Source organism: Montipora capricornis, chromosome 1, assembly GCF_036669925.1.
Source record: "Montipora capricornis isolate CH-2021 chromosome 1, ASM3666992v2, whole genome shotgun sequence".
NCBI classification, from domain to species: Eukaryota; Metazoa; Cnidaria; class Anthozoa; order Scleractinia; family Acroporidae; genus Montipora; species Montipora capricornis.
In genome coordinates this window covers 11,186,037-11,204,008 of record NC_090883.1, presented here as the reverse complement: position 1 = coordinate 11,204,008, position 17,972 = coordinate 11,186,037, and the positions used below count along the sequence as shown (strand labels likewise).

At 39.6% G+C, this 17,972-nt stretch overlaps 1 protein-coding gene across 6 annotated transcripts in view; it reads right to left on the bottom strand.

The window, feature by feature from the left end:
• The window catches only part of LOC138051822 (sodium- and chloride-dependent taurine transporter-like), a 40,868-nt gene that overhangs the window by 8,123 nt on the left and 14,773 nt on the right, over window positions 1-17,972 (bottom strand). For 2 of the 6 annotated variants that reach the window (XM_068898203.1, XM_068898279.1), the window contains exons 2-5: window positions 8,778-8,932; window positions 3,712-3,843; window positions 874-1,171; window positions 570-702 (exon numbers count right to left, since the gene is read on the bottom strand). In XM_068898203.1, the coding sequence (XP_068754304.1) occupies window positions 570-702; window positions 874-1,171; window positions 3,712-3,843; window positions 8,778-8,904 (690 nt within the window). In that variant the 5' untranslated portion in view covers window positions 8,905-8,932. Of the gene's footprint in view, window positions 1-569; window positions 703-873; window positions 1,172-3,711; window positions 3,844-7,500; window positions 7,650-8,777; window positions 8,933-9,158; window positions 9,391-11,823; window positions 12,057-14,459; window positions 14,718-17,972 lie in introns of those variants that run through there. The other 4 variants (XM_068898422.1, XM_068898134.1, XM_068898350.1 and 1 more) reach the window with 4 other exon arrangements.

The window sequence follows — 17,972 nt, the reverse complement described above, 5'->3', positions numbered from 1 at the left end:
GTGATTAGTCTTTCCAGTCATTGACTGCGGTGCTACATTCGAGAATTTACAAAATGGAAGTATCGGACTGAGCATTAGTTTATCAAAAAGCAACGTGTCAACCATAACCTCCTCACAATAATCAGTTTCCATGCACATGCAGTTTTATCATTACTCCAACAAATTCCTGGCTTCCCAGCTTTTTCAAAAAATTGTAACTGGTTTTGCGTTTATTTTGGGGCCTACAACCCCTAAACTCACTCCCTGTCTGTTAATATGTTCTCTTGTCCCTAATTGATAATTTTTATTTTCTATACTGAGGCTGATTCGTCAATGTTCTTCCATAGCTATTCTATTTCAAAGCATTACAATTCTATTTAAGTCAGTTTGCTTTGTGCTTTAAATCTGTATATCGATTTGATATCAATTGGTGAAAACGCAAAATAAAAGGTGATAAGCAAAGGAAAGAGAAGACAGCACGTTTATCAGGGACGAGTACCAGAAGACGTCAATCAAGATACCAACAAAATAGGGATTCGTCAGTATTCCTCCCATGTCAAATATCTGAACCATCTTTTCAGCCCACTCACCTTGCCACTTGACTTGACTCCTTTACACACACATAAATAGCATATCACCCAGGCCAACAGCAGGCACAATGCTAGATCCCAGTTTACTGTTCCCTGTTCATCCAAACCGTGGGAAACCCGCAGGACTCGATATCTAGGTTCAGGAGAAACATATTTCGAACAACTTGAAAATATGTTAAGGAGACAGCAAAAAACTTCTCGCAAACTGCATCAGTAGAGTATATAATGACAGGACAAGTAGATGTTACACTGCAACTGACACCTATAAGTGATAATGACAGTAATCAGAAAAAACATGACTTACTCCCAATATTCCTGGCTTGCTAACACCGGTTTACCCGCGGTAACATTCGATGCAGTGCCGTTAAAAGTGCCATTGGCGGAGATAGTGATATTTCCGAAGGTATTATTCAGTGTTTCCTCGATAATACTGTGCCCCTTACGGTTATCAACACAGTTTGCCGTGTTCCATTCGTTGCCACAATGAGACCACGGAAGAGTTGATCGGAAAGAAGCAAACATGTAAAACAGAGACCAGCCAAGAATAACAGTGTAGTAGATGTTAATGTATTGCATTACAGCCACTCCTGCATAGCCAATACCTGATACAAAAAAGGCATCCGTCAAGAGATTTATGATCGCTTTGATACAAATACAAATACCGGGTATCATACACTCTATCAGACTTTTTTTTTCTTTTAGACAACAGAAGGTTATGTAACGTCCATGCCAACATTATTGCCCATTTTACGGCTGTTTACTCAATAACTTGCTGTAAGTCACAATCCATCGCCCCTTGGCCTACAGTTATGAAATGATCTCTTTTTTGTCAAATTGATTGTTCGTCTAGTCTGGCAGGCTGGAAGAACGATGTTAAAAGCGCACAATTTTTTTCTTAGGTTGCCGAAATGTAGGGTAAAGCGTTTCTTTGCATTGAAAATCAGTCGCTATGGGAGCCCCACAAAACCGAACATTGAAAAAAAACGCTGAAGTTTATGCTGAGAAAAAAAACCGAGTCAATGTTGCTGACGATACAGGTCTGTAATGGACCACTAGTACTCAGGAGATTTTAAAATATGCGTACTTGCTCGCGTAATTTTAAATCCGATTTGGAAAACGTTCTCTAAAGTAAATTGTAGGGAGCTTAAGCACGCGCGTTCTTGAGACGCGGACGGCTACCGGAAGTGAGTTGTCTTCCCTTTTAACTAGTCTTCACACAACTACATTTACATTGCTAAGTATCTTTTGTTTATTAGAGATGACTAGTCGAAAAATCCGGTTGCCGTCCGCGTCTCAAAAACGCGCGTGCTTAAGCTCCCTTATATTTATTTGCACGCACCGCCTAGATGGAACTTCAATTCATTATCCTTGCGTGTGACACTATCTTATATATTTGTGATTGCACAAGAAAAATTAGATTACTTGTAAACTGCTCACAATAAAGCGATGCAAGTTATTCTTATAATTCCACAGAAGCTTTCGCTATTTGGCAGACTAAGCTTTCTCTGCAAGAATCGGAGTATCTTCCGATGTACACGTCTACCATTATTTGTCTTCGGTGTAACAAAACCTGCCCATGCATGTCGCCATCAAGAGGTTGTGTTTCTTATAAGATATGAATAGTTCTTAAAAATAATAATTAATAAGAATAATAATAATAATAATAATAATTTATTGAAACACATTTTCACATTTAAAAATGAATGTGTATTTACAACAACAAAAAACACTAAAAAACATATGGAATATAAAGATTATATAAAACTGTAGATTCTAAATATTATTATTAAAAGCAGTTATTGCACTAGGAAAAAAGCTCCTTTTATGACGCTCCGTTCTACACTTATATAGGGTTCTGTGGGTAGGATTTCTCATCGTACGTCCACGCGCGCTCACCCTCGTCATTGTCAGGTGCTTTTAGAGAGGGCCCTTCCCGTCAATTTTCTTTAACGTTCTAATACAAAGATCAATGCGGCGTACGCCCAACCTTGGGCAGTCAGCAAGTTCACGTGCCCTGCTGTAGGTTTGTTTGGGAAAGATAATACCAAAGGCTCGTTTTCGGACTCTTTCGAGCTGTTCAGACAAATAGGAAGGATGAGCATAATGCCAGACTTCGCAGCTATATTCCAAAATAGAGCGTATCAAAGACACACAAATTGAGACTAGGTCAGCTGCTGGGACACCGCCCCGACGAAAAACACGTAGAATATGCAAGCGTGTTCCAATTTAAGTCACTCTGAATAATAAGCCCCAGGACCTTATGTGAGGTGACCACTTCTAACGGTTGATCATCAATTGTTAAGGGGGCTAACTGGGTTTTCCTTTGAAAAAACACAAACGCCACTCCTTGCATTTCTTAGCGTTAAGACGCTTCCAGTTGCCAGAGGCCCAGCTGTTTATATAGTCGATTGTAGACTGGGAGGACGATAAGCTACCCTTACTAAGGTTCTCTGACAACGAGACATCATCCACGTACTTCCACATTGCAAAATTAGGTGACATGGCCCTCCCAAAATCATTGACCATTATGAGGAACAAAATCGGGCCTAATTTGGTCCCCTGGGGGACCCCTGCTTTAAAAGGCCCGTCCGAAAATGTCTGATTTAACTTAACGCGTTGTTTTGTATCAGATAGAAAGTTGATGATCCAAGGGATCAGAAGTCTAACGTTAAGGTTAATGAGCTTTTGGACATGGATGTTATAACCTATACGGTCATAAGGACTGTCTAGTTGTAAAAGCCAATTATGTACCATCTCTAACAGACACTAAGATGTGGATGTTCCTTTTAGGCAGCCAAACTGCATAGGGTCAATCTTATTCCTGACATCCTCAATCAACCATGAAACCACAAAGTCTTCTAAAAAAAGGGTTCTAAGTGAGATTGGTCTTATATCAATCTCACATGTGGGTTTTGTTATTTTAGGGATTGAGATGATATTAGATTCCTTCCACGAGATTGGCATAACCCCAGACGACAAAGATACATTAAAAATAGTAGCAGCCGGAGTTGCAAGTTCAAAAGCAAACTGTCACAGTATTCCTCTTTTTTCACTTGATTACACCTGCTTTTTAGGGAATTAATCTTGGACTGCATTGCATGATCTTTATAGACATAAACTTTTCATGTATAGTAATTCCTACCTTGGAAAAGTGGACACATCTTCCAAGCCGTTATTCCACCTTGACTTGTGAACTGTCCCATGCCAATCTCCAACACAAGCACAGGTACTCCAGCCACGATCAAGCAAATTAAGTAGGGAATAAGAAAGCAACCTGTCCAATTGAAAGTGTCGTGTATAATTTAAAATGAAACAACAAATAAAATGTATTTTATTTGTGTTAAAGTAACAATAATTGCACGTACCATCCAAATGTCTATGCTGCCACGCAGGGCAATTCTTACCGATATTATCTGACCACAATCGTTGTTCGATTGGACAGTATTATTTACTCGAAAGAGAGAAATGATCCTCACAATGATTTGAACAATTAAGTAATTGTCTCTAATACTCTGATAGACACACGAAGAATCCAGGTGGCCCCAACATGATTCCAACCCCACGATCTCTGCAATGCCAACTGAGTTATAAAACCACCCAGTTGGGAGCTGTGGCCCGTTTCTCGAAAGTCCCGATAACTTTTCGGGCCCGATAAGCCATGTGTGAAACTGGCAACCGCTCGTTTTGGAGAGCCGATCTTTTGACATGTTTTCAAGGAAGCAAAAAGAAAAATGACTGTGAAGTGTGACGAATTAAACCCTCTCCGTTCTTGAGATACAAAGGGCATTGTGACACCCGAAAATGGTCCGTAAAGTTTCGGGACCATCGAGAAACGGGCCCAGGTCTCTATCTGAATTCGTCAGGTGTCTATCAGAGACAATTGCTTAATTTTATCACAATTGCTTGTAATGTCGCAATCTGATTGGCTAATTTGCAGTTGTCGATAAGAGTTTAGACAACGCTGTACGCATCATGCTAGCGTCAATTTGTCACGCAATGTAATAGCCAATCAGGAACGCCCATTTTGGGAAATAAACCAATCATATCGCGAGAAAGTTACAGACAACGCTTGCTCTTTCTTCGTGTCATGATTTTGGTCACGCTCTGAAATAAAAACTTTCTTTGGCGTTGAATATTGTGGTAAAAAACAAACTCTCATCGACAATGATACTCGTCATCACAGTGGTCCAAATCAATGCGAGATCATTTGCCTGTTTCGCCTTTAGCCCGCACCTCAAATATCTATATTTCTTTCAATATTATTAGACTAGTGCAGGTTTTTCTTAACCAGCATTGTGACATTTTTTACTTTAGCACATGCCACGAATGATCTATCAGTTTTTACTACGAAATATAGTCACGAATCTGTAGAGAGAATCTGCTGCTTGTGCCCTCAATTGGTTATACTGCCTTATCGTAGATAAGCAAGTACCAGCTGAGGTAGCGGAAGACACTCCTTTTCAGATTAATTATTTCCAACCCACAAGTGACAACAGTTTTTAAGTTTCTCCCCACTCACCCTAGACAATGTTGAGGACTATTCCTTGGATAACTTTTTCAGAGAGTGTCGAAGACCCATCAATGATTTTTCTGGGGGAGGGGAAATCAATGGAACTTGTTTTGGCTAGCGTCTTCAACTCTGTAGTGTCCTTTTGTTTATTAGTAGAGTATGCGAACAGGTTTAGAGGTTCGACTGCAGTTCGGAGCACTCGCCTTTGTTAAAGCCAGTGACAACGTCCTATAAGAAATCTTCCTTTTGCAAAGTGGATCAAGCCTCGGTTGTTCAAAAGGTGAAGAAATCACTATCAAGGGGATAGGTACTAGCAAAACTATTGATATGCAAGAATATTATTGCTGAGGAAAATTTCAATTAAGCGACTCATACAACGAATAGTAAATGGCCGTTTTCACACTAGAGACGGATAATCCTTCTAAGACGGGTTATCCGTCCAGCACGGATAATCCGTCTAAAATGAACACCGTTCCGTTTTCACACTAAGACGGATTATCCGTGTTGGACGGATAAACCTGTCTTAGGGCGCTTTCCATTTGACAGAACTGACCGGCCAGACCGGGCATTTGGAAGCACTAACTCCACAACGCCTTCAAATTAACAAACCTCGAGGATGATATATACTTTTCCATAAGAATGTGAGGGCGTGCAAGTGTTCCTTCAAATTGTTGCATTTTCTTTATAAAATGACGGGTCTGGCCGGCCAGTTCTGACAAAAGGAAAGCGCCCTTAGATGGAATATCCCTCTCTGGTGTGAAAACGGCCAATGATAGAAATTTCAGCCGCGAACACTTATTACGGTTGGTGAATAGTTGAGCCCATATTTGTCTTTAAAAACTGGTTAAAAATTTATTGAATGGACAAAGTCCATTATTTTTGTGACTTTCAAAAGGGTTGTTCAAAGGGGTTCTCAAGCTGTTTTCCATCGAACCGGCTTCATCTGCGTTCGCCGGAATCGCCTTTTTTCCATTCGTAAGTTGAACTTCAGTTTGCGAGGTGGGAACAAAAATCACCCAAAAGTACATGCTGGAGATAGTACAGAATATCAACTGCGTATATGTCGACCAATGATCAATCAAAACAATGATGACGTGCTCACGGGGAAGGTTGCATCAAAGGTCATTAAAATTCGAGTTTTGTCTCGCTTGGACCGGTTGGTTGAAGTGTACGTTAATTGCAGAAACAGCCCGTCTCTGTCAAAGGTGAGAGAAGGTTTCGCCTTCAATTTGCAAAGTAATTTTCACTCCTGTAAGGACCTAAGATTTTCAAGTTCGTCTTGCTCAACTTTTCTCCCTGATATAGGGCTATATTCTTAACGATTCTTAAGCCCTCACGAATTTGGCCGAGACCATGTGTGCAATGAAATATGTTCCACGCAAGTTTAAAAAGACAAAGAGACATAATACAATAATCGATTCGTTTGGAGAATAAGTTGTGAAATGTCACTGACTGATTAATTTTTTTCAGGCAAGAACCTTGTCCAAGTCTGTAACCCTACCTATTTTCGTCAGTTTAACAACAAACCTATAAAGCTGCCAATTGCATACCAGATACGATATTTGTTCATAGCTTTATCAGGGACAATATATGTTCCTTTCGAGTACTCATTTATTCGATTTAAAACGAATTGCGACGTAAATGAGGATTTTGTGACGGCGCCAACGTTTTCTTTCCATTTACTTTTGCGAACAAATATTATTGAAACTGATGTTGAGAAAAGACATTGCGTCCCTAGTTATTTTACGGGGAGGGTGGTTTTTGGCTAAATTTGCCAACATTCATGACGCAAAATCATCAAGGCGTTTATCATGTCTGATTTGCTATTTGTAATTTGCATGTATTATCACGTTAATGTACGAAAAAAAGAAAATACGTCATGACACGAAACCTCGGAGAGTTGTATTGCGACGCTGTAAAGACCCAATAGATCAGAGGGCTTTTTATACGAATCTTGCCAAGCAGCTAAGACTGGGCAGGTATTTACGCCGGCAACGAAGGAGAATTTGAGCTCTGTGCAACAAACGCAGTATTCTGTATCATTCGCAATAAAAGGGCAAAGGTTATGCCACAGAAATCTCTCTTTATTCGAGTTTTCTACTTACCAAATAGCATTCCCGTCCGCCTCACTTGGCTAAATGGTTTAACAGAGCTTGCTTGAGCCGCAGTTTGATTGGTTCATTATAAATCTCATTACCATTGGCAAAACCATTTTATGATTCTTATACTGGCAAGTGACTATTGTTTTCATTTTGGTTATCATTGTTGCCATTTTCGCTTCTATATGTAACGGAACTGGAATAAGATTGGTCGTAGATTCAGGTTGCGGACACCAAGGACATCATTTCGGTAAAATCCTGTTTGAACACACTGAACTTAAAAAAGATTTTTAACGTTACTCAGTTTTGAATGAAATGTTACCTGGAACTTTTGTCGCATGACATACTGTAGCTTCTTTGGAGAGACAAAATCAGCTTGCGAACTCGGCGTAACATGTTCTTGTCGCGAAGACTTCTTTAGCTTGCATTCCCAACAAAAGAACACTTACATACGCTATTTCCATACCTTTTCAAAATCCACCACAAGTTTGAATATAACCAATTACTTAGGTGTAAAGAGCACTTTCGTAGGCAAATTAAAAAAGCACTCAAATATGGAAAATTTGCGTTTGTGTCTCCCCGAAGACTGTAGAAATGCAATACTGATAGGTGCATTGGTAACTGGTCTAATTTACTTTAAACAGCGGTTCAAAGGTCGCATTGTTGTGATTTTGCTTTACACTAGAAAAGGAAACACGATCGAAAAGGCTTAGAGGTATGGTTGAGCAGTCCGGTGAGGCAAAATTTTGGGCACCCACCCTCAGAAGAAAACACGAACTGCTATTACGCTGCCTTCCAATTCGGATTATATTTTAAGATGTCTCGACTACTGCGCAGGAGTCAAAATAATATCACGACAAATGTTAAGAAATGACAGGAAAAGCATTCCTAACTTTACACAATTTTAACATGTAGCGTAGCAATAATTGTATGCAATTTCAAAAGCGTGAGCTATCTTTTAGCGCGCTACACTTGCCACTTCACAAGTACAATATCAAATTTATAAGTTCATTCGGATTCAGTCACAAGCCGCGTTTGCTTTAGTATGGTTTTGTCAGTTGAATTAAATCAGTCGGTCACCGCAGCAAATATTCATGGCTTTGAAGAGAAAAATACAAACATCACAACGGCAGGTGCCATGTGCTGATTAATTTCAATCAGGTAACACGCGGTCCAGCCGAGAAAACCACGTGGGCCTAGAGGGCTCGACTGCAAATTCGTTGGGAAATAATTGGACGTTCATTAGTTAAAGATCTCGTCTCTACGTTTAGACTGCCACTAGCGTTCTCCGGTGATTTCCTCAAGGAAAAATGTGTATTTTGAGAAGCGACAAAAAATGTTTTGTGTTCGGACTGTCAGTTTATAATCGTCCTTAAAAAGTAACCTCAGAAAGCCGCGTTTGGGTATAAAAGTTCAGCAGAATTTATCACCAAGTATAACACAATAATGTCTAAAAACACCGATGACCCATGACTAAGAACATATAAGTGGTTTCATCCCAGACGAACAGCGATTAAAATATTTCGTGGAGCAGTTGGTACGGCGTCGTCAGATACCCGTCTTTTGTATGAAGAAGATTATGAAGAAAATTGTTCTCACCTCCGCCATTTTTAAAACAAAGGTACGGGAACCGCCATATGTTGCCAAGGCCGATGGAAAAGCCCATCAGAGCCAGAAGAAAATCTAATTTTGAAGACCACGTCTCTCGTTGCTTGATTTCAACCATCTTGAATCTTCGGGTGAAGTGACGAGAACTGTGTGAAGATAGAAAGATTCTTAGTGAGCTAAATATCCACAAAATTCCTTTGAAATGGACAATATCAATAACGTTTAGTAGGTATATCAATACACCAACGGAAATGGACAAGAAATTTCCAAAGAATGGCTTTTTCAATTTGACAATCCGCTGTTAAATATGTTGCATACGTATACCTGTAGAGGGTCAAATTACTTCTACAACTGAATAAAAGGCTTTCGTACCGATTTTCGTAAGCGCAGGTTCAATACTGTTTTCTCTTGGTAGGTTTTTAAGTGTCCAAAATGCTTCCCGGTGACGATCACGATAGAAATGACAATGAACCTGTTTTTAACAATTATTTCGTGGTAAATGAGTCCGTGTAACACATCTGAACACATGAACTGTCACGCTTTCTATTCATTTAAATAGAAGCTGAATAATAAATCTCTTGTTACACAGACTGTTGGATGGTTTGGTATGTTGAATGGCTTTTATATTTGAACTTGATGTTTATTTTATTTTGACCCGACGTTTGCGCTTGTCCAAATAAAGCGCAAGTAAATACTAAACATACAAATTACAAATTTTGCAGTTTCGCCGGCATCTTGTCTTGTTGTCCTTGGCAACAAACAATTTCATCCTACTTCATATTACAAAAGCTGCTTGGATCCAATAGTTATTGTCAAGAGCCACGGATCGGAACTGGAGATTACAACATAGTAGTGACAAAAAACAGCGAGGGTGGAAGTCATTTAATTTGGAAGACGTGAAGGGAGAATTTGGAAGCCGGAAATTAGTCGCGAGCAAGAACCCCTGGGTATCAAAACATGTCAAAAGATCACGCGCAAAGGTGGCAGCAAAGACCGGAAGAAAAGAATGCATGTTAAAAAGCAGAGATATTCTTCACAGACTATGGATAATGTTTAGAGCGCAAAAAATAGTAGGAAAAAAGAACTACATCGACGACATTAATGAACTGAAACTAGTAGCATGGTTTTTAGTTGTGGATACGCGAAGCGTACGCGTATTAACGTCGATCGTTAGTGATCAGAATATGCAAATTTGTCACTCACTCAGATGTAACCTAAAGCCCTGGCCAAACTATCGAACAAAGTTGAATTCCACATGCAACATTGTTGGTTGTAAATGTTGAGGTAGTCCCAAAACACTATCCAACATTGCTTGATGAAACATTCAAGTTCAAGTTGGCGCTAAATTTATAAGTATGGCGCTTACACTGAAACGAAAATCGCTCGTAGCGTTTGTGCTACTGGAGCTGTTTCAGGACGGAAATGATGGATTCAAACGAGGAAGAGAAGAGAACGTGTAGAAAGGGGTATTTTTACTGCAAGATACACCAGCTCTTAGGAGATAATGATAGTGAGCTCGAATCAATTTGCAGAAAATTGTAAACGCTATTGAACCAGAAATCTCCAAACAGAGCGAAAGTGATTAAGGGGACTAAAAGTGTCCCAAAGACATGGCCTCGCTTCATGTTCGCTGATCCAGGCTTCTGGCCGTTGATCCTTGTCCGCCATCTTTGTTACAAATAATGCTACAAGGCTAGGCTTGAAAATAAAATAGCGATTCGTGATTGGCTAGCAGCGCGAACGTGACTAGATTCAGGACACAACTTTTTTGGAAGAGCGGCAAAACACCGCAACATTTTTGTGTCGAGCAGAATTGTTGGTCGCAATGTTTGATCAAAAGCAAACTCCATCCAACACTTGATCGAACAAAAAATGTTGGACGAACATCATCCAACATGGGTGGCCAAACGGTCGAACAATGTTGGATCGAGCAAAGTTGGAGGGTTGAATCCAACTTTGTTCGATAGTTTGGCCAAGGTTTAATCGGTAAGTCAACGACCAATATCGATTTTTCAAGATATGCCAATTTGTCACTCACTTGAATTCAAATCGAAATGGCAACGCTCAAAATCGATTTTCCGACGTTTCACCTTCCGAAGTAAATTAGATTCGCAAAAGCGTCACAAGGCCAATGATTTGGAAACGATACATTGACGACATTTTTTCGTTGTGGGATTTCAGCAAACCGGATATAGACAAGTTCATCACAAAAGCAAACTCACACCACCCTACCATCAAATCTCAGACACTGAAACCACATTTCTAGACACTGTTGTATACAAAGGCAAACGCTTTCAAATTCAAGCCATTATGGATATAAGAACACACTTCAAGCTGACTGAAACCTTTCAATACACTCATTTTTCCTCCAGCCACCCACCAGGCGCCGAAAAAGGTTCGTGAAGGGCGAAGCCCTAAGGCTTCTGCGCACTTAATCTTCAAGAACAACTTTTGAAGAGAACATTTGCAAAATCAAATCGTCTCCATGCAAGAGGCTATCCGAAACGTCTGATTGAGACACTCCTATCAGACATCAAATGCTCAGAAAGGGAATCAGCGCTGAAGCAAAGCGATGAAAGCCCTAACAATATCTTGCCCTTTGTGACAAAGTATTACCCGGAAGTGCCAAACCTAAAACATGTTTTATTAAAAGATTGGCATTTGATACAAAACCAGCCTTCTCTACGGCAAATTTTCAAAGAGCCACTACTCATATTGTGAGCGTGGAACGTTACTCACAGGACGATCGGTAAATCCCACGTTAATAGACAAAACTTCGTTACGCGCTTCAAGAGGTTTGCCACAACAAAGTCACTACGATGATTGGTGTAAACAGAGTTTATTGAAGCGAAGCGATGTGACGTTTAACCAAGCGATGTGTAACAAAGCGAAGCGGTTTCGAAAACTAAGAAGTAAATAATGGAGTAAAACTAAAATTAGACTATGTACAAACTATTGAAAACTTCGGAAAACAGGAATTGAACTAAAACCGGCATGAAAGGCTATAAATTGCATGCACAGGGAAAAAACTACTTACTTCTGTGTCCGCGTTAGGGATTTCACAGCGTTAATCGTTGAACTTTTTTCTTGATCTTAACACGATGGAACATTGACTAGAACTGAATGATTTTCCTGAACACGTTCGTAAAAATGCTAACTAATACAAAGGATAATAGCTTTCTTTGTTTCATTTACCGTACGTGGGAAAACATATCCGCAAACGTCATGAACCACAAAAGGCATCATATGATCACTACAAAGGAACTTTAGAGACTAGAAAGGAAATACAAAAACCATAAAATATTTGGCAGTAACACATATCTTTTAAGGGGGAAATCCCTAAAAGACATGCTCGCAAGAAAAAAGCCGGTTTAAAGATGTCAAAGACCGAAAATACGGTACAAAAGTCTCAACCATTAAAGTGACCCTGTGATCAAAAAAACCACTTCCTCTTTTCCGTCAGATTTTGAAAGTGTGTTTGCTTAACACCTGACTGGCAAAATTTTGAGCTTTGATTTTTATCCAAAGGCCGCTTACTTTGAGTGTAAGTTTTGGATTTCACGGTCCGCCATTACTCACGTTCAAAACTGACCGATTGGACCTCAGACGGCTGGATCCAGGGAAACGTGACGCCAGAGGCTCACTAGCTTAAAATTTCAGCGTGTGAACGCAGCTTATTATATATGCAAAGCGTGACATTAAAAGTCTGAAAGCCCAAAACCCCCGTGCTGCATATTAATTCTGTGGCGTACACACGTATTGCATTCTTAAACTAGTGAGCCTTTGACGTCATTTTCTCCTCGATCCAGCTCTCCCAAGAACATAATGTTAGTAATGGCGGACCATTAAATAGGAAAATTACAGTAAAATAAAGAGGTATCTTTTTGAAATCAAGGCTTAAAACGTGGGTCACTTAGTGTTTTGTTAACATAGTTTTGAAATCCAAAGAAAAATATGAATTGATTTTTTGGTCACAGGGGCACTTTAAGGAGTTGTGTAGGCCTGTCAATCCTTGCTACTTATTATGCCGCAACGTGAATACGTTGAAATAAACTTTGACTTCTCTTCGTTCGTTCCGACGGGATTGATACTCGTTGCAGTCAGCATGTGTTACCAAGGCATTGTTCAGTGGAAGGCTCAAGGTGTCACTGTGCTATGTGTGTTAAAAAGTGAATGCAAAGAGGCATTAGCTTGTCGATCCTCCAAAATCACAGGTCCCCTCTCATTAGCAAAAGAGCACACAGTGAGATTGTCGTGGACAGTGACAACTGTGTTCACCTAAAACAAACTATTGCTCTTTTAGTTTGTTATTATTTCATCATTCTGTAAGTTATTCAATACGTATAAGGTACACTTGTAACAAATTTAAAAGCTAAAGGTGCTTAAATGTAAAATACGGGGTTAAAAGCTCTCGATAGTTGTGTGGAAAAAAAACGCACAAGCTGAAGAGGGCAATTTATTTATTCTTTGCCAAATGGTTATTCTCTGGTACTTTCATAGGCTTTTAACAACCTCGTAAAAAGTTTAAAGGAGCCGAAAATACCGGTTGGCGATTATTTTCACCTGGCTCTTTTGCATCTGCAAACTGCAACTTATAAGAAAGTATGTTTTATGATCCGTTCCAGATTTCGTGAAAAGTTGAAACGTTTTGGAAACAATCCTTGTTTATACTTATCGCAAACTGAGGCATTTGTAGTTGTTTACATAGTTGAGGACCCTTCAGATATTTGAAAATGACCTGGTGTAGCCTGCCAATGATAACGCATTCTTTTTTGATAAAAATCAAACACGAATTCAGTCATTGTTTCCAAACAAAATAAGAAAGGAACTGGTCACTTACATTTTGTAAGCAATGTATCCACGACGTCTTCACAGTTCTCCTTTGATTTTATACCTTACGGATCATTTTCACCTCCCCTGCCACCCCCCCCCCCCCCCCCCAAAGATAGGGAAAAGCCCTGGAAACAAGGTTGACTATTTCGACGTTTCTTCCTTGCAAAGCACTGGAGCAGAGCAAGTTCAAACGGTTCTGAACCCTTAGCCACACGAGATCACAACATTTTCCAGGTATAAACTTAATCAGCAGAGCTAACTACGCTATAATTATTACGTCAATTCTTCATGCCTCTTTTTAAAAACTTCCTTCTTAACACTAACGACTATCCTCACTTTAATCCATACGTGCATTTGAAATGTCCAGATAATCTTTAGCCATCTTCAAAACAGGCAGATACTCTGTCGACCTTTTCCGCATATCATTTATACTTCTTTTGCATAAATTAAGGATAAAACCTCTGAAAGTTTATGATAATTAAGAAATGTTTCCAGTTTCGTTCCAATGTTGTCTCTTAATGAATAATTAATATTTCGAGAAGACGCGGAGTAGCAATTTCATATTCAAAATTCAGTGAACATCTGTCAGAATAAACATAGTCAACTTTATTTCGTCCGTGCAATTCATTGTCTTGAAATTATTACGTTTTTTATCATTTTGAAATAAGACACATTTCATAGCTTGAAAGTAGTCTCCGTATATTGAAAACCAGAAACAATCTATAGTGTCAAGCACGTGTTGTTAACTCCAAAGCCAAACGAAGTGCTGAAAACACAACAAATGCATCAACAATTCTTAAAAAAACGCAAATAACGTAGTTATTGAAATCATCAACTTACATGTTTCGATTCTGCTGAAGCAATGTGGTTGACTACAGTTCCGTGGCTTACCCCTAGTTTGTGAACACAAACAACCAAGCTAATCGATTGTGCACTCGAAAATATGCGTGTGCATTAATCACTTGCCTCTAATTTGTGCGTTTCACGGAAAAAAATAAACAATTCCTAAAAAAGGAAAAAATCTAAGGCCAAGAGAACACCATTAATAGGTAGGAGACTGGACAGAAACCGTTCTATGTACTTTTAACGAATGTCATTCGCATGAAGCCAATTAATTTAAATATTTTCTTATTAGTTTATGGCCAAAGGGCAAATTCTGCTGAGTTCTGCCATTAACCAAAACGTGATTTGCACGTTATGACATATTCCCCAAATGTCTGATGGCCGAGTAAACTGCTAATTGGCCTTCGTTGTTCGTCAGCCAGGATTTGTACATTTCCCCACTCAGGTTATCATCGTCTCTTGAAAAAAGTTGATTGCAAAACCAGGAGCGCTTACCATTTGAATTAAATTTTCGGCGAGAATGTTTCGACAAATGGTACTGCACGTTCTGTACTTAGAAAAAGAAAATGGGAATGTGCTGCATCATTTTCCAGAAATACGGGTTGTTCTGGTTGAAAAACAAATGAAACGGTCTATTTTCTCTGGCACTTGTAATTGTGGACAAATGGTATTACCTTTTTTCCGAAAACATTCCACCGAGATGAACCGTTCTATTTGAATTCTCTCCGGAATTACCGAAATTTGCATTCAAATGTAAGGGCTCACCTCAGTGTAAAAACCTGTGAACGCACGGATAACGTAACACAAAGGAAAACAAAAGAGCAAAAAAAAAAATCAAACAATAACCTAACCAAACCACGAGCTAACAAAACAAAGAAAAAGTTTCACATGCAGGTTTTACACCGAGATAACCCCAAAAACAGCTATGTATAGCACATTCGTTGGTAAGTGAGTAACAGTCTATCCTTGCCACACACAAAAGAAAACACTGCATGTGCAATTGATGTCTTTACACTGAATCCGACTCACTGTAGTTTTTATATTTTATTCGCTTGACTTTGCGAAGCGCAGCTAAATTGTATGCAGTGTCTAAACAAACCAATCATTAGTTTGTTCACAGGTAACCCAGGCTCACTGTGTGCGTCACGTAGGTATTAAAATATGGAGAACATATGAGGCGAAGTTTAGGTCTGAAAATTTGCTAGAAAATGGTAATAAAAATCGATAAAACTTATCATGTGGTGAGCTGTTGTTGTCTTTAATACGTACACGAAGTTTCGGGGAAAATGGTCCCCGTTCACCTTCCTTCATAATATAGTGACAAGGTAGGAGACGGAAGCCAGCGTCGGGACTCCGATCGACCCAAAACAAGCACGATTTTTTCCGCGAAAATCAAATCCAGTCGCTAAATAAACACGCCAGGTTCGTGGAATAGGAATTTCTCTAAACCATGAATCCACTGAAGCATCTCCAGGTAGCAACGTAGAGCCACCAGACTCCGTAAAACTTGTAAGTTAACCTGCTAAAATGGCGGCCAGAAAGCGTGGTACTCACGAAGTGCCCAATTCAAAATGGCACTGAACTCTGGACGCCTGGTGACGAGTATAATAAGTTCTGGAGGGAGGGGAGTCCCAAATTCCTAAAAACAAAACTCACTGAGCAATTTTTTGGGACTCCCCTCCCTCGAGGGAGACTTATTATACTCGTCACCAGGCGTCCAGAGTTCAGTGCCATTTTGAATTGGGCACTTCGTGAGTACCACGCTTTCTGGCCGCCATTTTAGCAGGTTAACTTACAAGTTTTACGGAGTCTGGTGGCTCCGCGTTGCTACCTGGAGATGCTTTAGTGGATTCATGGTTTAGAGAAATTCGTATTCCACGAACCTGGCGTGTTTATTTAGCGACTGGATTTGATTTTCGCGGAAAAAATCGTGCTTGTTTTGGGTCGATCGGAGTCCCGACGCTGGCTTCCGTCTCCTACCTTGTCACTATATTATGAAGGAAGGTGAACGGGGACCATTTTCCCCGAAACTTCGTGTACGTATTAAAGACAACAACAGCTCACCACATGATAAGTTTTATCGATTTTTATTACCATTTTCTAGCAAATTTTCAGACCTAAACTTCGCCTCCTATGTTCTCCATATTTTAATACCTACGTGACGCACACAGTGAGCCTGGGTTACCTGTGGTTTGTTTAGACACTGCATACAATGTCGAACATAACAATCTACTTTACATTGATAAAACTGTCAGCCTTGAAATAAATTGTCCTTTCTCTAATTCTCTTCTCTTGTCCCTTCTTCTCGTTACTTTACGACAAGAAAACTGTCAGCGACGTGAAATCGAAATAAAAAACTTCGAGGATTTACTGAATGTTGCACCAATCCGGACCAAAACTTTTATGGCTGCAAAGCAAGCAAGTTTGAACTGCAAAATCTTACGCCTCCTGTCAATCAGGGAATTTGGGTGTTATTTCCTTTCTTCTTATAGATTTATCTTTTTGTTTTGACGAGTCAGTGAGAGAGAGAGAGTGAGTAATAAATGAATGAGAACTTAGACAAATATTCAATCTAACGGGAAAGACTAGGAAAGCTGAAAAAAACTTCTGGTCTGTATTGCTTTCATTTTTTTGCAGTACCTATGTGTAGCATCAGTGATTGGTTTTGTTGCATCCCTGTCAATTAGTGTAATGAGGGTTTCGAAATCAACAGGTGTCTTTCAACACTGGTTGAGGTTTGCGGTCACACTTGAGAGAAACACTGTGTAACACTGGTGTTGACACTACTCTTGTGTCAACTCTCTGGTGTTTTGAATCCAAAGGGGAACAAAAGAACTTAATTTAACAATAGTGTTAACTCCCTAATGCGACTGCAACCTCGTTCCCAGGGTCCCTTGTCGATAGAGACCCTGGAAACGAGGTTGATGCGACCGCAATCATTACGGTGTTCCCAACATATCCTCTACCTCTGAAATGACTATTATCGACAATTCGTAATTTTCCCTGGAATGACTGTTATCGTCATTTTAGATTACGCTGTCCCAGGACTTGTGGTAGCAGATGAAAAGAAAAATAGAAAAGTGGCATCCCTGGACGGGATTTGAACCCGGAACACTCAATGTAAAGGAACTGTTTTTATCCACTTAACAACTAAAGATCACCTGGCTGACAATTGCACCGATAATTTATCAGATCTAATTAGTATATATAAAATCATCGCTGAATAGTGGTTAAGTCTAGTACTTGATTTTAAAATGTTTAGCTTCCTGTTAAGGTTTGGTAACCGACCATTTTCTCCTTTTTAAACTTGTTTCTTAGCCGGTAATAATACACGTTTACCGCGGCATTCGGATGAAAAAATATATTAATATAAAAAAAAAAGTGTTCTTTCAGTTAGCGATGCGGTAGTCTAGTGGTTAAGTGAAAGGGTTATTAATCGAACATTCCCAGGTTCGAGTCCCGCGAGTTTAGGCGTTGGGTTCTGGTTTTAAAAATAGATATTCATTTCCC